Source organism: Mercurialis annua, linkage group LG4, assembly GCF_937616625.2.
Source record: "Mercurialis annua linkage group LG4, ddMerAnnu1.2, whole genome shotgun sequence".
In the NCBI taxonomy this organism is placed as follows: Eukaryota; Viridiplantae; Streptophyta; class Magnoliopsida; order Malpighiales; family Euphorbiaceae; genus Mercurialis; species Mercurialis annua.
The window spans coordinates 22,529,445-22,552,530 of record NC_065573.1 but is presented as its reverse complement, the minus strand read 5'-3'; the positions used below and the strand labels follow the sequence as shown (position 1 = coordinate 22,552,530).

The window sequence follows — 23,086 nt, the reverse complement described above, 5'->3', positions numbered from 1 at the left end:
TTCATAAACAAAGAGATTGCATTGCAAATTTTACCCTTATGAGGAGAGGAATGAATTTTGTGAAATTTGACTCAAGGAATACTAAATTTTTTTTCGGTTAAACGATTTCTTCAAATTATATTTTTATTTGAAGGTAAGATTTAAAAGCGATTAAAATTTTCGATGTTTGAAACATCAATATGTATTTTAAATACGAAGAATTTTTTCCACGGTCTGATTATAATGAAAAAAGTATAAATTATTTTTAGTAAGTTTGATTTACAAATAACATTAATTTGTTAGTTGAAATGTTTCATGAATTTGCAAACGTATTTAAAAGTGAGGGAAAATTTCAGATTCAAAATGTGGATATTTTAAAAAAATTCAGGGATTTACGAAACCGATGGGTTTTTAATGGTAAAGTCATTTCAATTTTGAATACAAAAGGAAGTGTAAGACGTAGAGTCTTTTAAAGAGAAGTGTAAAATTTTGAAGATAAAATGTCTGCGTATCAAAAGATTTTATATTTGTGGGTCTAGTTTTGAGCATAACTAACAATCCGGTCAGAGTGATTTGGTCGTAATGATCTCTCGTTGTATATAAGGTTTAGTCAATTGATAGAATAATTTTAAAAATTTAAATTTGGGTAGGATATATGAGCTAGTTGATTCAAAAATCGATGATCGTGTTTGGTGAGTTTCGACAAAAATGTTGGTTGGTCGATACTATTAATTGAGGTTTTAATTGTTGAAATTCTAGATATCGTTTGGTTCGAATAATGAACCTTTTGTATGGAGTAATGATAAGTCTGTGGAGCATAGTTTAAATGTAAGTTAGATGATTAATTGCCTTAGGTTTCTACGAACTGTTATTTTGAATGAATGGAAGAAATCATTATGATTGAAGTTGTTTATTTACTATTCTGGAGATTCTATTATCATGTGATAAGTTCACGTTTTCTTTTAAATGACGATTTGAGTTTTGGTGTTTTATAATTCGCGAAGTTGATGGTATTATAGAGTGAGTATTAACCGTTTGATCGATTGTTTAATGTCGATCTTGTTATAAGTGGAAGAAAGTAGGTGTTATAGAAAACAAGATTTTATCAGCTTGTGTTTTTGGTTTCCTATTGAGACGTTAGAGTCTGGAATTGTAAGAATTATAGTTAAGCTTAGGGCTTGACCTTGCATTTTGACTTTGAGGATTTTATAATCGGTAAGATTCAAGCTGGTTTTGAAAGCCACTCCAGTATAGAGTAATTGTGACTCTCAGTTGAAATTAATTGTTTATTCACATTGCGTTGATCGAGTAATAGTGGAGCACCAAGTTGTTAGGATCGGAAATTTGTGCATATATATGATTTGTGACCGCTTATTGCGAATCAGTTTCAGAATCGTAGTACGGGGTTCGTTTTTCTTTATCCTAAGTGATTCAGTTGAGTTTTGTGTGGGAGAGTTGTATAACCTCGTTTGGTTTCACCTATAAATGTTGTTATTATTATTATTATTATTTTTTTGGAGAAGGTAGCATTATGGCTTTGTGACCTTTTAAGATTGTTCGATAAATGAAATTTGTCCACTAGTTAAGTAATGTTGAGTTCCGTTGCTCTTCAAACACCATGTTGTTTTATAAAATGAATTTCCGGATTTTAAACATTGGTTTATTTTGTGGTTCCCTTGGGTCGGGTTAGACTTGGGTCGTCCGACACGTGATTTAAGCCTGGAAGTCTTGGTTGACTCGGCTAAATACCATTTTGTTTCTTCTAAGTTGTTTTACAAAATGATTTGAAAAAGTTTCCAGATTATATTTTCAAATGGAACTCAATAGGGCTTAACTTGCTGGAAGGTGTCTGTTTGGTGATTACTTGGTTGAGAAATGTTCTTGAAAGACAGAGTTTGTTATGCAGAATTGTTATTATTGCTTTCCTTGATTACTTGGGTGTCATGTTTAAGTATTTTCACGTTTGTTACGTGTGTGTTTTGTTCGGGCAACATATAATTTATGATATATTTTACGTGGGTTGTTTTGTGTTAAATTCGAGGACGAATTTTATATAAGTTGGGGAGATTGTAATATCCCATATTTTTTCTTTATGGTTTCGTTGTGTTTCCGACTTAGTTTCAGATTATTAATGGTGGACTTAGTAAGTGTGAAATTTTAATTGAGGTTGGATTTGTATCTTGTATGTGTCACATGGGTCGTGTTAGTTTTCGATGGCGATTTGATTTGTATTCGGATTATAATCGATGTTGTGTTCGTGTGCCTTCTAAATCTGACATGTTTTGATAAAACATTCATATCGCCCAATTGAACCGTTGGATCAGGCTCATTTTTGGATATGTTGTGCACGACAAAAGGTTGACCGTTGGATAAAACTTTAAGACGTATTGGAGTAGTTTTCAAGTGTGCAAACGCACAACTAGTGTGCGAATGCACATCCTTGAATCAATTCTGCGCACATGTCTTTGTTTCCTTATTTCAGATTATTAAAACCCTATTCTTTTAATTAAAACCTAGCCAACTCTTACCCTTTTAAGCACTCTGAGATCATACTCTCTCCATCTACCTCTATCGCTTTTGGATTGGGTAAGTGTTACACATCTCTTTCGTTATACATTCATTCATTCATTCGATTTCGTTGCGAATCATAATTCTTTGATCTCTGGTTGTTTTGGCGTCATTGAATGGTTGTGTTCCTCATCATATCAGTAACCTTCAATTCTCAAAAACCCATGACGTGAAATCTTCAATTCGGTACGTTAAATTCCTACGTAGCGTTGTTCGTTTCCTTGTTTGAGCTGTGCGTTGCTGCCGTCCTTCCATGAGTGTTGCTGCCATGTTTCTTGTGTTGCTGATGTTATTCTCTTGTCTTAGCTTTTGAGCTTTGTACGTTGTTTGATTTGGATTTATTCATTACCGTTGTTTGGTATTCTCGAACGATGTTGTTTCAATCGAGTTTTGTTTCCGTTATGGCTAGTTATTTTCAAATAGTTCATCGTTTTTGTTGTCTTTGTATTTACTCATACCTTGTTTGATAAATGATATGAATTGCTGCTTTGTGCTAGGTCTTATATGGGTTATGAATTGTCATTTAAGTTTTTCCCTTTTGCCTAGTGTCGTGCATGGCATTTTAAGTATGAACTTGTAACTGTTCATATTCATAAAATTGTAATATTTCATTATAATGAGGTTATGTGAAACTAGGGTCTTTGCAATGTATTCAATTGGTCTTGGTATGTTAACTCTAGACTATCCTTTTCGGACATTGACGTTTTTAACTAAAGCTTCGTAATTATTTTGCTAAATGCAAACCGATTACATTATTTTAAATCTAAAAATAATATTTTGTTCGAATTATAATCTGAATCGTTTTAATCGAAAAGCTTTAGGTTTTGCATAACCTATATTCATATAATTACTTGGGCAATTATAGTAGATTTTAAATGTTAGCTTAATGTGTCAAATTGGCTAAAGTTATGTTTTAACTTTTAAAACGTTTTCTTAACTAATTTTAGTTAAGTATTTGTTTGTAGCTCGGGTTACTTGAACTTTAAACTTTTGAGTTCCTTTTTGAATTTGATTATTATTTTATCGAGGTTGTGTTTATAATTATAGATTATGGTTTATAATTTGGATAATATATTATTTTATCAAAGTTATTTTTGGAATTATAAACTTGGGTTAATATTTTGATAAAGATTTTGGGTTGGGTTAGACTTTGGTCGCCCAACAAGTGGGAAGAAGTTTGGTAGTTTTGATAACTAGGCTGACTCACTGATACGGATTTTAACTTGGATTATTATTTAATAAATATTTAAATAATATTTTCTGAAACAGATTTTAAAGCGAGAACTTAATAAGCTTGACTTATTATTGACTGTATAATTGTTTGAGTATTGCGTTTACTCTAATTGGCTTTACCTTAACTTGTTGATGGTGCTAGTCCTATGTGTTATCTAGTACTCCATAGAGTTAGGGTCCGTTTTTAATAATGATTTGTATTTGTTTAGACTCGTCGACTGTTCGTGCTTTTGAGGCGAACCGAGTTTAAGCTGCTTGCCAGGAGTTATCACGTGGATTACCAAGCAGTGAGTTTATATCGCTATTTACCGCTTTATTAAGTAAATTGTATTTTTGCATATATATATATATATATATATATATATATATATATATATATATATATATATATATATATATATAAAACAGATTTCGAACTGTTTTCGGCATTGTGGATCTGAATTGGAACGGCCTACTCGATGGGCATCATCGAGACTGCGTGCGCATCGGTATATGATCATATGGTATTGAGGTAGGTTTGAGATACGTCTCACCTTAGTGAGGGCGCCGGTGGAAGATACGTCTCCTGGGACTCACATGTTTATTTGAGTGACAGTCGGGGATCGGTTATGGAGATACGTATCACTGACACGACAGCTGGATTTAGATATTGTGGTTTAGGGTTTCAATACTTATCCATAATGATAAAATGCTTTATAAATATTTTAAAAGTGTTTAAAGTTTCTCACTTAATAAATGTAAATAGTTGTATGAACTGATCTCAGTATATCTGACCCCGTTGTTTTTCCAATTTTTTCCAGGGTTATGATTTAAAGCGAGTCAGCTGGTCTCCGATTCTTTATTTCCTCGGAGGCCTTATTTTATTTTATTAAAGTTATTAAACTGAATTTATTCTTAGACTGCAGTAGTAATTAGAAGTCTTATCTGTCTAATACTTGTTATCAAGATTTATTCAAATGATTTATATGTTGTTGTAGCATTCATTTATTAACTTGGGCTAATAAGTATATTATGCCATTGAAGACTCGGAATTGCCCGAGCACCTATTACATAAAATGTTAAATATTATGAACTCCTAGAATTAGGCTGAAGTCTCGGTTGCCACCGAGCATTGGTTTTCTTGCAGGTTTATGTGTGTATTGGTTATCCGCAAGGCTAGCTACGGGTTTTGGTACAACCATACCCATACCCTAACGCCGGTCACGATTCATGAAAATGGGTCGTGACAATTAACCTAAACATTAGCTATCTGAAAAGGATATTTGAACAACAGGTTGATCCCTTGAAGTTAGTTTTTGGGGTATCGGTTTTAGAAAATTGCATGAATTCAGTCTTCCTCTTCTCACCAAAAAAGGTTGGCGAATTACTATTCATCCAAACTCTCTTGTTGCCCATTTACTGAAAGCTCGTTATTTTCATACATCTAGTTTTTTTTATGTTAGACTGCGTGGTAATATTCCTAGCTTTGTGTGGCGAAGTATAATGTCTGCTCAGAGCTTGGTTAGATCTGGGAGTTGTTGGGTCATAAGAAATGGACAGTCTGTATCTATCAGCAGTGAACCGTGGTTGATGAACACTGATAATCCATTTATTACGTTAGATTTGCATCCAACTATTATGCAAGCGAGTGTTTCTTCATTACTAAAAGTTGATGCTAAAGAGTGGGATCTTGATGTTGTTACTAACTTGTTAATTTATAGTAGGGATACCTCTGAATTTGTTAGTATTTCTCTTGTGCATGATCAAATTGAAAATTCTCATTGTTGCGGGCTTAAAACATGAAGAATATACTCATTTGAGAGTGGATATAAGCATCTAATGCACACTCATAATTGTGGTAGCAACTGGATACCTGGATAGGTTGGAAAGCTTTGTGGGCTATGCATATTTCTCCTAAAGTGAAAATTTGCATTTTGCGAGTTTTATCTGGTTGTTTACCAATTAGAGATACTTTGAGATCTCGTTATGTCGACATTGAGATTATGTCCTGTTTGTGCCTCGGGGAGGGAATCACTTGTCCATATTCTTTTTCATTGTCCGTTTGTTGTTTCGTGTTTCAATCAACTTGATCTCCAGTTCGATGCAGGTCAGCTGACACCTTTTGACCAGTGGATGCAGTTGTTCGTATCACAGCCAGTTGCTAAACAAGAGCAACATATTATGGTTCTTTGAGAAATTTGGGAGAATCAAAATAATCTAGTTTGGCGAGGTCTTTATAACTCGGCCATTCATTAGTACATAGTGCATTGAGGTTCCTTCAGAGTTGGAAATCCACTCAACTCCGTATATCAGCTATAGATCATGCAAATATCCCTACATCCATCTTTTGGAAATTACCGCAGGTTCGTCATGTCACCTGCAACTTGGATGCTGCTTTATTTCGAGCCAATCATTATAGCTTGTCTAGTGCGGGATCATGATGACATATGTATTGGGGTAAGAGCTCGTCCAATGCAAGCATTGCAAGAGCCTCTTGCGGCGGAAGCCATCAGCTTTAAAGAATCTGTATCATGGGTTAAGGAATTGGCTTTATTCAATGTCCAGTTTGAAACGGGTGCGTTGCTTCCAGTTCAGGCTTTCTATTCTTAGCAGAAAAATCGTTTTTATGTTGATGTCATTGTCAATGAGTGCAAAACTCTTTTTAAGAACTACACTAATAGTTCGTTGTGTTATATCCGGAAATCAAGTAATATGGTTGCTCATATTCTTGCTAGGGCGTCAATTTCTATGTATGACGAAGTTTCATTTCAGGATTCTGATGTATTTTAATATATCTAATTAATATAATATAAAAAAAATGAAGTTAATTCCTTTCTAATAGAGAAAATTACAGATTTATGCTAACCGCGGTCAATGTTTACATAAATGCTAAGCTTTCAAAATGTTTTCATTACTGCTAACTTTGACTTTACACATAATGTCTTAATTTTTATATTTATTTCACCTGACACTAAACCTCTCCTAAGAGCCAACACATGTAATCGTTTTTTTCTTTAAAAGAATGAGAAAACACACACCTTAATCTAATTATGCCTTTATCAGTAATTTTAATTGCTTATGATTTTAAGGTTTAAAATTTCTCATTCCAATTTTCTCAAATGTAATTTCATATACACAATTTTAGATAATTTCATTTAATTTCTCTCACAAAATTGATAATATTTTTTAAAGTTCTAGAATTTGTAATTGAAAATTAATATTTACCTCAATAAAAAAAAGCTTAGTGGCGAAGAAGGCAAACCTTTACGACTTGTTGAAATTTAAACCAAACTTTTGCAATAATAGCCAAGTTGTATTTTTTTGTTGCAATTATAGCCAAATTGCATTCTTATGTGAAATATTTTGAGTTTTTTTGTCACTTCTTGTGACTTTTAATATATTATTATTCATTAAAAATAATAATAACCTAATATTTTAATTGAAAACAACAGGTTTGACTATTAATTTTGTTATAATTGCAATAAAAAAAATACAATTTAACTATTATTGCAAAAATTGAAAGGTTTGGTTTAAATTGCAACAAATTATAAAGGTTAGGGTTTTCTTACCATTAAACCTCTAAAAAAAAGATAGGTACGATTTGTTTTGTCCTCCGTAGGCTTTGCTGCGGTGGAAGCTATCTTTTGACTTTCGCCTCTTTCGCCATCTTCTCGGTGACTTTCATTGACTCTATTCCCTTTGGATGACGGTGCTGGAGGGCCAATAACGGTTTCATCCATTTAATTAACTCAACGAGTTAAATCAATAAGTAGGAGAAGCTACTATAATTTGTAAGCCAGGTATGGACTGATGTGTTATAGAGTAACTGTAAGAGTAACACAGTGCTTTGCTATTTCTAATACAAAGCACTGGAGTGCTTTGCTATTAACTCACGAATACGTTGTTGATACATTTTTAATACATCTCTAATACATTTTCGATACATCTCAGATATATTAGATAATTATAAATTTATTATTTAAGAAAAATAGTTAATCGACGCATACATGAGTTAATCTTTTTTTTTTAATCTTGGATCGAAAAGTGAACTAGATGTAGTAAATTGAAGTTTAATTAATTGAAATAAATTAAATTTTTAATTTTTTATTTGTTATTTTTTATTTTTATCGATTTAATTGAATCAACCGATGAATATTTGATACATACAAAAGATATTAAAAACATATTTGATACATCTACGATACATATACGATACACCTCAAATACATATCCAATACATTTGCAATACATATTTGATACATATTCGTTGTTCGGAACCTTTTTCTTATTGTCTTTTTTTAAGTTTTATTACTAACATTTTTATACATCTCAAAGACTTATCAAAAAATTTATTACATGTATTACATTTATATTTTATATACATATTTGATATATCTCTAATAAATAATTTATATATATGATAGATATATTTTTAAAATGTATTAAACAGACACATCATTGATATATAATTTATACATGATATATACATCCTTAATATGTCTTTTAAATATATTTTTAGATACATCTTTCATATACAATTAAAACATCTCGGATACATCAACAATACATATCAGAAACAGCTCACAGAATATTTATATATATATGTTTTTTAGATGTATTTGTTAGATACATCTTTCATATACAATTAAAACATGATAAATATATCCTTAATACATATCATTGATTAATATTTTATACAATTTACAGAGCAAGTGGCATATTTTTATTTTAATATATGTTATTGATATATTTCAACTACCCGTAAATTATATATTCAATGCATTAAATATACAACTCAAATACAGCTCAAATGAATTTAAATAAATGAATTATTTATTTCAAAATTTAAAATAGTAATTAACAAAAGAATAATGCAAGCATCGAACATGTAATAGGAAGACACATTTTTTTATAGATACTTTTTTTAACATAATTTATGTATTTTTAAAATATATAATACCTGTATCTTTTAATTTAAAATATATTATACATATACCTTAGAGGCATATAAATAATAAATATAAATAATATATATGTGTGTGTGTGTGTATTTATATATTTATAATTGTTTTAAAAATAAGGAAAAATGATAAAAAAATATTTCTGATACATTGCGGATACATAACAGATACATAAATGATACATGTTTGAATATTTAACTTGTGACTGATGCATTTTTTTGACACGCGCGTCAAGCACATGTCTGAGCGCGCGTCAGGCGCAGATCTGACACGTTTCTGACGCGTTTTTGACCAATTTTGACACGTTTTTGACTCTTTTTCATTTGTTTTGAGTGTGTCATGTGTTGCATACTCATTGAAAAGGTATTAGATGTAAAGTTTCAATTTTTTTAGGTGCTGATGTAATATTTCAGCAAATTTAGCATTTTTGTTATTTTCTTTCTTTTTTTGAATAGTATTGTCATTTACTCTTTCTAATACTTGCTGTTTTTATATAAAATCGTTTCAATATCTAAAAATGTCTAATACAAATACTAAATAAGAAAAACACATAAAGAAAGTACAAGGATTTAATAAATAATAAATAAAAGTTCAAGGGCTTAAAAATGTATTTTGCCATTTCCTTCGGCCTATATATAGATGTCTCTCATGATCATTTTCTATATATACCTTCAGTTTTAAGAAAGTATAGCAAAGTTAATAAGAAAAAAGGAAAAGCATGGCAGCCTCTTCTTCCCTAGCCAATTTTGCCAAGAGGTAATCAAACTGCACTTTAATAATATTTAAATTGTCAAAGTTTTTTCTATTTTCGTCATTTTTGTCGGCATTTTATAATATTTAAATTGCACCGAATGCCTATGACTGAAATCTATTTTCATTAAGCACTCCTATTATTTTAATCATACTTTCATAATAATAATAAATTTTTGATCACATTAATGAATTTTGTTTTGTGTCTCATAAATTTTCTGACAAAGTTTAAGCGTACAACAAGTTATTTAATATTTTTATATTCTTCATCTTACATTGAAAATATAATTTATAATTTTACCTGAATAATAATGTTTATTTTGAACTAATCAAATATTATATTAATTAATTATTAAAATTGGACCAGTAAAAATAAAAAAAATTAATATAATTTTTGGAACATTAAAAAACTCGATAAAAAAATGAGACGGAGACAAATCATTGATATATATCAACATTACAAATATTCTATTGGTCCGTTGTAATAATAATATGGCACCATTAATATATGAAATAATCACTCTTTGTATAGATGAGATGTTTAATAACTGTTTTGGATTTTTAAATAATATTATTAATATAATTTTTTTTTATGAATCAAAATTATATAAATAGCCACAATAAAATAAAAATTTAATATAGAGATTTACTCATATTAAATATTTTATTTTGTCTGTCTTCATTAAGTTAAAATAAAACATTTAATACGTTATGTTTTATTTAAACAATTCTGAGTGGGTCGGGTCACTCAAGACCTATATGAGTAATTACTGGATTTAGTAAAATTCCAATTCCACCACAATCTTTCTCAGAAAATAAAAAGTTGATAGCATACATATTTTTTATTTTATTTTGATGAATGATAGCATACCTATAAGTAAATTGATAATTTTTTTTTTCATTTTCAGGTTACAAGGCAAGGTAGCCTTAATAACAGGCGGAGCAAGCGGAATTGGTGAGACTACTGCACGATTATTTTCAAGAAACGGAGCCAAAGTTGTCATCGCCGATATCCAAACCGACTTAGGTCACTCTGTAGCAAAAGAAATCAGTTCAGAATCCGGCGAAAAAGTTTCCTTTATCAATTGCAATGTCACAAATGAATCCGACGTCGAAAACGCGGTCAACAAGGCCGTTTCGTTGTACGGAAAGCTTGACATAGTTTACAACAATGCCGGAATTACAGGTAATTATGATACCAACATTTTAGCTATAGATAGTGAAGATGTCAAAAAAGTTTTGGATGTGAATGTTTACGGCGCTTTCTTGGGAGCCAAACACGCCGCGAGAGTAATGATTCCGAGAAAAAAAGGTTGTATTCTTTTTACATCAAGTATTGCTTCGGTTACTAATGGCGGAATGCCACAAGCTTATACAGCCTCAAAACATGCTGTTGTTGGTTTAACCAAGAACTTGGCAGTTGAATTAGGTAAATACGGAATTAGGGTTAATTCCATTTCGCCGGCCGGAGTTCCGACGCCGATGGGTGCCAGCGTTCTGGGTATTGGAGTAAAAGATCTTCAAGAAAGGTGGTATTCAATTGCAAATCTGAAAGAAACTATGTTGGAAGGAAATGATATTGCTCAGGCAGCTATGTATCTTGCTAGTGATGATGCTCAATATGTTAGTGGCACTAATCTTGTTGTTGATGGAGGTTTTTGCTTGACAAGTAATTTAGTTTCCGTTGCGCGAAAGTGATTAATCGATACTTATGATTATTCAACTCGACTCTTGATCCGTCCGAATAAAAAATAATTTTTATTATTAGAATTTTTAAATTGATTGTTGAGTCGGATGAATTTATATAAAAAAAATCTCGATATAATATATATCAAACTTAATATTGTACTTACAAATAAACCAATATGTATTATTGGTACGAGAGTGATATAGTATGTAATAAGGCATTGGTTGTATTATGAGAAAATTCATCAATGTTATAGCAAATTTGAGAAACCATTAGTATGTAATGGGATTTTTGTCTTGTAGCCGGTATACTTTATTTATCAATTGCTTTTTGGGGTTAAATATTTTTCTGGTTACCAAACTATAACCTTTTTACGCAACGGTTATTGAATTATAAAAATTACAAACTAGTTACCGTACTATATATTTTTTTACAAAAAAATTATCAAAGTATAAAAAGTTACAAAATATGCTTATCAATTTTTATTTAACAAAATACTTACCAGCTTGCTGATGTGTACGATGCAAAAATGTATAGTCAAGAATAAGTCGTTAATCCTTTTGTAAATCAGTAATAGTTTGATAACTATTTTGCAAAAAAAATACAATTTGATAAATATTTTATAAATTTTATAATATTTTGTCAAAAAAATATTCAGTAAATGTTTTGTTACTTTTTGAACTTCGGTAGTTTGTAAAACTGTTGTAGTTGGGCATCCGCAAAAATAATTAACCCTTGCTTTGGGTGATTGTTTTGAATTTAAATTTGTAACATAATATTATAGAACTACAAATTCAAAAGCATTACAGAAATTTGAATAAGTATCATTTCAGTGTATATGTATTTCTCAGTTTCTATTCAAGTTACAGTAATTAACTAATATTGTATTACATACCAATATTAAGGTTATTGACCAGAGAATTACGAATGGAATTAAAGAGTGATTATCATCACTTTATAAGAATTTAGAAATTTTAAATTACAAAGTCCACACATGACACACACATGCATTCATGTAGCCTTTTAAAATTTGAAGTTAGAGCAAAAAACTTACACTATTCGAATGATAATTAATCTATATATAAAAGACTTAAAAGTGTTATTTTATAGTTGAGACCCGTTCATGGACCATGTAAAAAAAAAAAAAAAACTCTACGAAGTGTATAAGAAACATCAATTTTCTTAAGATGAAGTTCCTCAGAAAACCCGTGAGAAGAGATCAAAGCTTAGATTTCTTGAAGCTTGTAATTAGCTCTTTGAAATCTCACCATCTCCTTCCACAACTTAAGCTGCTTATTTTTTCAAATACTGCCAAAATTTGATGCAATAAAGACCAAATTGAAAATCAATTAATTGCGATATGCTGATGATGAATATGAATACAAGATTATTAACATTAATACATGCACGTGTACTTTATAAGTATGTATCCACATTATTACGATATAAACTCGAACATATTACTCTACATGCAGTTCGAATACTAAATATTTTATTTTAATGAAAAAATTGTATTTCTATATCTTTTGTTTATTTATATATATCTATGCTTTTAAATTTTATATTATTATTATTATAATAACTAAAAGATCATTTAAATAGATAAATATTTATTATTTTAAATAAATTTGTCATTGATAGATTAGAAATAATATTATCTGACTAATTTAAACATTATTTATATTATGTATATTATTTGTTTTATACATTATTCGTATAATTGATTTAATTATATAAAACAGTTTAAGGCACTATTTGGTTTATCTTAAATTTTTGGTTCAGTATCTACTTTGGTCTAATTTTTTTTTTTTAAGAAAAAAATATTAATTGATTCCATTAATTTTTTAAAAAAAGAAATATAAATTGTAAAAGACCAAAAATAAGACATGGAATGGCTGCCTCTTAGGTGGACGGTCAAGCCATCACAATCTCTAGAAGGTTTCTGGCAGGCAGAAGATCTCCACCCTTGACCGTGCCTCAATAATGATTATAATTAGGCTTGTCTTATCTAAACGTCCCTGTATTTTTCGGCTTTGTTCAATAAGGCTTTATACAAAAACACTTGAATAAGTGGTCTCTATTATATTTATACGCTGGGAACTAAATTTATGTATTTATATGTTTTTTTTATAATTCAGTTTTTTTAGATAGACCCGATCTAACACGTCATTCGTGAACTATCTTATCATATTATAACACGTCATTAAAATAGTGGCACTATTGTAATTTTGTTTATTATTCTTTCATATTTTTTAATAGTAATATTACGATATTGCCATTATTTTAATAACGTGTTATAATATAATAAATTTAGTACATGGATGATATGATGCACTGAATATATCTAAAAATTTCTCTCAGATTACATATAATATACCTTCTCATTGTTTGTATGTTTGACCCACCGAAGACTTACAGTTCTTTTTATATTTTAAAAGTTTGATAAGCATACATTATAAGAAATATTTATAAGAAATTTTAATTTGTGAAACTTCTCATAACATTCGTTGGTCTTTATATCAATAGGTTCTTTATTTTGCTAAAATATACATAATCATTATTTAACCACAAAACTTTAAATTTTAAGTATTCTATATTTTTCTTCTTTCATCTCTTTTAGTTTACTATATAAAAAAACCAATTATTTATTTTTAACCATTTATTTATATGTTATTATATTTAACCAACCAAGATTATTGGCAAAAGCCCAAAATTTAAATATTGTTAAAATAGTTTTTATGTATATTATTAATTTTCTTTAAAATATTAAAAATATTCTAGTATAACTTTAAAAAATTACGCATTTTAAAATTCATTTTAAAAATTATATTTTAGTAAAATTTAAAATTAATATAACAAATTTTACATAATTTTAAAATAAAATATATAAAATTTTATAATCATTACTATTTGTTATATAATTAGGAAGAGTGTCTATAAAAAGAATTAAACTCACAATATTGACAGAATATTGTTCAACATCTAAAATATTGAGCTATAGTTTGCTGGTATAAATCCTTAGGAGAATGTCAACAAAGAAATACATGTTTAATTGAATATGTATAAATATTGTAAACCAAAAACATTAACTTAAATATTAATTATATTAAAATAAAATAATATTTTCAGAGAAATATAATTTAATTTGTTTACATTTTAGAAAATAAAATTCTCATGATATCTTATATTATAATATCTTAAACATAAATTTTTGATTGATATTAGTTGATTGTTGGTTGCTCATTGATTTCTCTTTAGTAGCTCATTAGTTGCTATTTAGTTGCTTTTGTATTTGGTGCATTTTACTTTCATTTTGATTTCTTTTAGTAGGTCATTCATTTTTATGGCGCTTAAACACAAATCACAATCGTTTAACAATATAATTTTTATTTACCAATACTTTTATATAATAAAAAGTGTCTTCATATGAAAAGGGTACTCTGAAATATATAGATAACGAATAAAAAAATAAATAATTAAACAAAAAAGAAATTATATGATGGAACAAATTTAAAACAGTAAATTAAAAAGTTAAATCTAAAATAGCAAATATATGAATACAAGTGACAAATGTGTAAATTAAAAAAAAGTGAAAATGATATGTTCGATTATAGTAGACAAGTGTCTAAAATAAAAAGAATTAAAAAACAAGTGTTTAATTATTAAAGACAAATGTCGAAAATTAAATAATATATATTCAAATAAAAATAATTAAAATATGTGTACAATGATAAAATTTAATTACTAGCATTAATCATATAACAATTTATTTAATTTAGATTCACTAAAAATGAATTTACTTTAATATTTATCATATTAATTAAAAAAATAAAATAAAAAAAATAAAAAAATAAAAATGAAAAATAAAAATCAAATAAATAAAATTAGATAAAATAATGAGAATCAAAATCAAAATCTCTACATATATAATAAGACAAAACTATGAATTTGACATATAAAAAGATAAAATAGAAATTAATTTGGGTAAAGAAATAAGAAAAACAATGATTAAGGCCCCATACTATTATATATGGAAACGCGTAATTTAAAAATAAATTTTACTCTCGCCGTTTTGAAATAGTTGTCGCTTTACATTTTCACACAAAATAAGAAAATAATAAATTTTTCTAAATTTGTATCTATTTTTATTAAATTAGCTCTTTTTGAAATTTGTTAATATTAATTACTATGACTATTTATTTATATTTTTGTATTTTTTTAATGAATAAATAAAGGATATATGTGAAAAGGTAGTAATAAATGCTTTTTTGGTATTCTAAATTGACAAGTATTATGAAATAATTTTTTTTCTCTAAAGCGACAACTATTTAAAAATGAAGGGAGTAATAAATTAGGTACGCCTGTCAACTTGAATTTAGTGGGAGTAATTTTGCAAAGACCGAAAAAAAAGGAGCACACTGCGTAATTTTTTTTTTAGGCTTAATCACCAAAAATTCCTCCACCTTTTAACCCCTTTTCAAATGCACCCTGACGTTGCAATTTTGTCAGTTGCACCCTAATTCGCACCTTTGGTTTTCAATTCCACCTTTAAGTACTAAATTGATCTCTTTTTCATTTGAAAAAAGTTAAAATAAGTCATCCATTTTTAACTTTTTATGTGGAAAAGAGTTCAAACGAGTACTTTATAAGAGTTTTTATGAATTTTTTCCGAGTGCAAAAAAAGTCCAATTTGATTTTGAGGGTAGCATTGAAACCCAAAAGTGCGAATTAGGGTGCAACTGACAAAATTGCAACGTCCGGATGCAACTGAAAAAGGGCTAAAAGGTGAGCGTTTTTTTGTTGATTAAATCTATTTTTATTAAATACTGTTTACACCGGCCCAATAAGAGAGACTATGTACGGTTAAGCTCGAGAGAAAAGCCATGAATCAGAATGAGCTCAATAAGATATCGAAGCCCATTGCGAATCTATTTAATTAGTATAACTTTATTATTTCCTTTTTATTAGTATGTATAACAAAAATTGCATCTCATTAGAGTTAGGTGTCCAGACTTTTAATACAAATAGTTGAGATCTTCATTGTATTTTTTTTATCTAAAAGTAATTAATAAAAAACAAACCTCGTACTTTTTATTTTTCAATCTCTGAATTGAAATTTAATGTAGGAATAGTTTTGATATAAATCCCGTTTGAATTCCTTAGTTACCATATTAATCCTCGTAATATTACTTTAGTGATTACGTATATCAAGCTTTGTCTCACTTTTCTAGATTGAACTGGTTAAAGCATCAGAACTATATGGAATCCAAATAAAAAAACAAAAATTACTTGAAAATATTTTCTTTTGAATTTTTTTTGGCGACTCCAGTTGAAAAGTATTTACAGTCAGCATAAAAAATATAGAATAATCGCGGATTTGTTCTTCCTTGAAGAACATATCCGTTATGTTCTTCAAGGAAAAACAAAACTGATCTGTTGTTCGAAGGAAGAACGGACATGTTCTTCCTTCGAAGAAAAAAAAGGAGAAGGTAACCGGAATTGATGGTGGTGGCCTCCGAGAACAGTGAGTGTGATTAATTTTTTTCGAAAAAAAAAATTAAAAATGAAATTTTAAAAAAAATGAAAAAAATGAAATCCGTTCGTGTTTCTCGTGACGAACATGACATGGGCTCGTTTCGAGGAAGACGAAGGAGTTTTAATTATTTTTATTTAAAAAAATAAAAATTAATTTGATATTTAAAAAATTATTTGTTTTTTTAAATTATTTAATGATATATTTAATTAATTTATATTTAATGTTAAATTTGTGAAATTTTATAGAAGATGGTGTTTTTGTTTTAATTATAACCTTAAGAATTATTTAGAATATTTATTAAATTTAAAGTATTGAAAAAAGATCAATTTGATGTTTGAGGGTGTAATTGAAACTAAAAGGTGTGAATTTTTAATATTTGAGGGTACAATTAAAACCGAAAATTCGTAATTTAGATAAAATTGATGGTTTTGCATCGTAAGAGTACGATTAAATTGGGGCAAAAAGGTTGGGGGTTGGGGGGTGGGGGGGTTTAATGGAGCCCAGTTTTAAATATATATTTTTAAAAGTCAAAAAACATTTTACTGATTTATCATTATTAGAGTGTAATGTTAAAATATCAAATGAAGGTATTAACTTGTCACACTATGAACCATGTGCACATAAAGTGATACTAAAAAAAACACAAAATGTGGCTACAAAAAATCCAAAAATTCAAGAGTTTACGTAAAATAAAAGTTAGGATTCAATAATACACTCCAGATTCCAAATAATACACTCCTGATACAAAAATCAATCAATGATAATACACTCCAGATACAAAAATCAATCAATGATAATACATTACAGATTAGATAAATTCTCTTGTTAATGACATTTTTCAAAATAAAAATTAAAATCGCTTGGTCACATATATTACACTCTCCAGAATACAAAAATTTCCTCCATCACTTTCCCGGCCCCATTCATAAAAGTCTTGCGAAATAAATAAGATGAAAAAATAATTTAAACAATCAGTACATTATACATATCTAAAACATAACAGATATAAAAATGAGAAAAAAATATTATAAAATAACGTGACGTAACGTATCATTGTATCGGATAATTTATCTAATCTATTATAACACAGTACACAAATGATTTGCAATTAGGAAAAGAAGCAGCTAACTAAACCTGAACCCTGTAACAAAATTAAATCTTTGCCAAAGTTGCAGCTCCATCAACAACAAGATTTAAGCCACTGATAAATTTAGACTCATCACTTGCAAGGTATAAAGCTGCTTCAGCAATATCACCAGCTTCTAATTTTACCTCTTTCAGACAAGCTATACTCGAAGACACTGCCTGAACTTGCTCAGCTTTCAGATTCATTCCATTAATTGCCAAAGGAGTTGGCACAAAAATAGTTGAAATACAATTAACTCGTATACCAAACTTTCCCAATTCGACCGCTAGATTCTTCGTTAGCCCTACGACCGCATGTTTCGAAGCTGTATAAGCGTACGGTCCGCCGCTCATTAATGAAGCAGCGCTTGCAGAGAACAGAATACACCCTTTCTTTTCAGGAATCATTACTCTTGATGCGTGTTTGGCTCCCAAGAATCCGCCGTAGACGTTTATGTCCATCACTCGACGGAAGGTATCCCCATCGACGGATTCTATTCTTTTGTCGCGACTAGCGATGCCTGCGTTGTTGAACATTATGTCGAGTTTTCCGTGTAATGAAACGGCTGTGTTGACTGCGTTTTCGACGTCGGTTTCGTTCGTAACATCGCAGTTAACGTAGCTGACTGGTTGTTTGAACTCGGACTGTATTTGTGAAGCTACGGATTGACCTAATTTGGAATTGATATCGGCAATCACGACCTTAGCACCATGTTTGGCGAATAGTCGTGCGGTGGTTTCGCCGATTCCGGCAGCTCCTCCTGTTATTAAGGCTACCCTGCCCTCTAATCTGTAGTAAAATCAAAACAGAAAATACCAAAATCAAAAATTAAGCAAAACAAATTTTTTTCATAAATATTCTCAATTTTGAATACGAACTATTAAAACATACTATATTAAAAACATATAACTCAAAAAATTTCCTTGCAAGTCGGTTCGCGTTAATTCTGATGTATCACAAACGATATTTAGAAAATTGAATGAAATATTTTTAGTTACCTTTTAGCAATTAGAGCTTGCAAGGAAGAGCCAGCCATGTTCTTCTTTTTCGTTTTGGGTTGAATCAGCTAAATTAGAAGTTAAATGATGAATGTGTTTCAGGTAATTTATATACTAGAAAATGTATGAAATTAAACTATTAAATGTCAATGAATTAAATTAAAGAAAACAGACATTTTGTAACACATAATTGACTAAAGCCGTGAAGAATGGATCACCGACGTTCTGCTAAATTTAATTATTTTCTGGTCAAAGAATAGCAATTGATAGTCCACAACAATATACTTATAATATACGTATATAACAATCTTATACGTGGAGGGGCGACTGGCAAAACTAAAAGCAAAAGACTAACTTGTGATTAACGTCAACTAATAAATGGTAGGTAACGGCTTGTTTATAACTTCTTAAGGAAAAAAGAAAATAAAAGAGACATGTATTATTGAAGATGAGAGGGTGTTACTAATGAGGTTTATTCAGGTGGTAAGCGGTTTTGGTATTGTTTAAGTAAGGTTTCGGATTCGAGTTTTATGAATGCAGAAAATTCCCACTAGCAGACTCGCCCACCATATCAGATAGGCGGCGCGGATAGAATTCGAATTAGTCAGGACGGAGCTTTCGAAACCGGCTGGGCTACCAAGAAAAAGAAGATGAGAGGATATTGACACTTCAAACCCAAAGAAACGATCAGATAAAAGGAAATTGTTGGGTTGTTGCGAGTTAATGCAAATGTATTTAATGTTATTGGAAATTAATGCAAAATCATCAAGTTTTATTCCATTAATCTGAGCAACTCTCCTAATTTGACTTAATGACAATTTGTGCAGATTTTAATTAGAAAAAATCAGAATAAATATTCTATTTTTAAAAATAATTTAATTTTCTAACTCAATAAAAATATAAAGAAAATACTTCATCTATTTATTTTTTTATTTTTTTTACTCTAACACATATTTATATTATAATTATATTTAATTTTTATTATTATTTTACTCTAACTATATTTTTTCTAGTGACAATTGTCACTTTTTCTCTCTCTTTCTTTTTTTTTCTTCTTTCTCTTCTTCTTCTCTGTTTGTTTTCCAGCCATTTTTTTTCTTCTTTTTTTTTTCTTTTCTTCTTCTTCTTTTCTTTTTCATTTTTGTTCTCTTCTTCTTCGTCGCTCCGCCATCAGTTTGCCGCCGCTCCACCATCATTCTATTGTCGCTCTCTATTCGTTTCATATTTAATTTTAGAATTTTTTTTCTTAATTCGTGGTGATTAATACGATTTATGTTAACTTTCAAATCTAAATAATTTACTCTTTGATTTTTTTCAATTTTAGATCTAAAAATTTGCATGAAAAATGATTTTATGATGAAAAAAACAATTTTCTTTTCAAAAAACGATTTTGCGCAAATAAAACAGCCTTTGATTATCATATGGATATCACTGCATTATCATCACATTATCATAACACTGCAGAAAAAATAAATTTTTTATAAAAAAACAGCCTCTGATTATCATATGAGTATCACTGTATTATCATGTATTATCATATCGTTATCATAATATTATCATATATCGTTATCATAACATTATCATATGATACCGAGATGATAATATTTATGGTAACAAGATGATAATGTTATGATAATATTTATGATTATGCTATGATAAAACAGTGTCTGATTATCATATTAGTATCAGTATATTATCATATAGTTATCATAACACTGCAGTAAGATAACTAGATGATAATGAAGTATGATAAGGCTATAATAATTGGATGATAACGTACGCAAAAATATAATTACAGAAGGATTTATGATAACTAGATGATAACGGAGTAAAATCATAAATATTTTTAAACCCAGAGTAAAAACATAAATCTGAAAAAAAAAACATGAGGTATTTTCTGCAACTTTTCCATGTTGATGTAAAATGTGCAAATATTTTATTTTTGGAGTAAAACCGAAATATCCCGTTATATATGTAGTTAATTTAGTACATGAACATGTTTTTTTTTGTTAGCCCGTCCGGTTTCCACGGCTTCGCCCTGACTAATCCAGATCCGACCCGTGTCGCGCACCTGGCATGGTGGGTGAGTCTGCCAGTGGGAATTTTCTGCATTCAGAAGACTCGAACCCGAGACCTTGTTTAAGATACCAAGCCGCTTACCAGCACATGTTGTTTACTCCCAAACAGATAATTTGCCTCTTCAACTTGTAAATGATGGTCAATTAGCATAAATTTTAATTTTATGATTAATTAATACATATTTTATTTTTAAAAGTTTAACAAACTAATAATTATTAAAATTAGCATAATATCTTCAAAAATAATTAAATGTAATTATTTATCAAATAAGAATAATAATTAAATAATTAAATATTAGTTATCAAATAATTATAGAATAATTAAAAATGATTTAATTTTATATATATTAGTCCAACATTAAATAAAAAACATGCAGTCCCTTATCATACATTTGTTATAATCAATTCATTAAATAAAAATGTATTTGAATAAATAATAGCTGACCTAATCACTCAAAAACCCCACAACTTTAGTCCCTTTTGCAATTATATCCTGCCGTATGAATTTCTTCAGTTTTATCCTAATTTACCCTTTTGTGTTTCAATTGTACTCCAAAATATTAAATTGATCTCTTTTTACTTGGATAAAAGTCTAAAATAAATCTTTATTTTAAACCTATTTTTTAATTAGATCATAATGTTATTTATAATACAAAAAAACCTCATTTTTCACTAAATTCAATAAATAATAATAATTGTATTACTCTTAATTATCAATAATTTTGTAAAATAAAAAACCGTAAAAAAATCCTTTACACAAAACAAAATCAATTTTAAAATCAATTTTAAAAACAATAATAAATATTTAATTTAATTTAACATAAATATATATTATTTCATAAAATCCACCTCCGCTCTTTAAACGCATTTTCAAAATTTATTAAATTAAAAATTAATAAAACACACCTCAGTCATCTCGGAAAAACGAACCAAGATCTGGGTTTGTCTCGGAGTGCGAAAAAGCGGCGTTTTGGAAAAATTTAAATCGGAAAAAAATTCGGCGTAGTATGGTGAATGGTTTGGAAGCGGTTTTTATTTAATTAAGTTTTTAATAAAATTTAAAAATATATAAATATTTATTTAAAATTTATTTGAATGATTTTAAAGATTAACTTTTTTATACTTTTTCAAATAGAAAAAAATATATAATATTATCCTTTTATTTAGTTGTTTAAACTTTTTCATCCTTAAAATAATCAAATTGTCAAAAAAATTTAATTTGGGGTACAATTGAAATACAAAAGGGCAAATTAGGGTAAAATTGGGGAAATTTTTATGTCAGGATATAATTGGAAAAAGGATTAAAGTGGAGGTGGTTTTGAGTGATTAGGCCTAATAGCAATTATTTTCAAATAAATTAAATTTTTTTATAATTATTCTGCAGAGATTCTAAAATCAGTGTGTTAATTTCAAAAAATAATTCAGTGTGTTACTGCTATTGGCACTGATAACCAGGCACCGTCCCTAATTATTTATAAAATATCAATAATTTATAATTATTCGTAAGTGACTTTTTATATAAGGAAAAGTTATTTTATAAATACACAAAAATTGAATATTTAGTTTTATTAGATTCTTAAAAGTTACTATAATTTTTTATTGTAATTTTTTATTTTTATTTAATTTTAGGCTAATTAATATTAAAAATAGATCATCTCAAAAAATACTAAAAATAGATTTAGGGTTGAAATTGAACTTTATTTTTATTAATAGGCATCAATAATAATATGATCTAATTAATAAAAGCTGACAAATTGAAAGAGTAAATTGTAAAACAAAATTTTATTTTAGTGTTAATTGAATACAACATATAAATTTATGCAATATAAATCGGTACCTAATAGAATCTACGTGCAACTGAAGAATTTTTGTCTTGTGCTCTGAAAAAGCGACAAGTTGTTCAGTTTGTCTTGTGCTTAGCGACAAGTGGGACCTGTTCTCTTCTGCAAATCTCTTTTAACCCTATCATTCTTTTCCTTTTTTCTCTTATTCAGAGGGGTCTGTCAATCTTCTTATTGGTGATCTTTTCAACCAATCATCTCTCATATTTCGCATATTATGTTGTGTGCACTTCTATTTTTTGCAGCCCCTTTTCTCTTCTATTTTTCTTCTTCATTCTCTATTTTCTTCTTCTTTCTCTATTTCTTATTTGGTTTGGCTATGGCGGGGAGTAGTAATTTTATCGATATGG

At 28.7% G+C, this 23,086-nt stretch overlaps 2 protein-coding genes across 2 annotated transcripts; one reads left to right on the top strand and one right to left on the bottom strand.

Annotated features, from left to right (window-relative positions):
- The first annotated feature begins 9,394 nt into the window (after window positions 1-9,394).
- Window positions 9,395-11,426, top strand: LOC126677972 (short chain aldehyde dehydrogenase 1-like). Its single transcript, XM_050372794.2, has 2 exons — window positions 9,395-9,476; window positions 10,379-11,426. Exons 1-2 carry the CDS (start codon window positions 9,439-9,441, stop codon window positions 11,166-11,168), a joined length of 828 nt encoding a protein of 275 aa, XP_050228751.1. The 5' UTR covers window positions 9,395-9,438; the 3' UTR covers window positions 11,169-11,426.
- A 6,189-nt stretch (window positions 11,427-17,615) lies between these two features.
- On the bottom strand, window positions 17,616-19,048 carry LOC126676545 (short chain aldehyde dehydrogenase 1-like). The gene is made up of 2 exons (XM_050370765.2): window positions 18,818-19,048; window positions 17,616-18,608 (listed from the first exon to the last, which is right to left on the bottom strand). Exons 1-2 carry the CDS (start codon window positions 18,853-18,855, stop codon window positions 17,846-17,848), a joined length of 801 nt encoding a protein of 266 aa, XP_050226722.1. The 5' UTR covers window positions 18,856-19,048; the 3' UTR covers window positions 17,616-17,845.
- Between the last annotated feature and the right edge of the window lie 4,038 nt (window positions 19,049-23,086).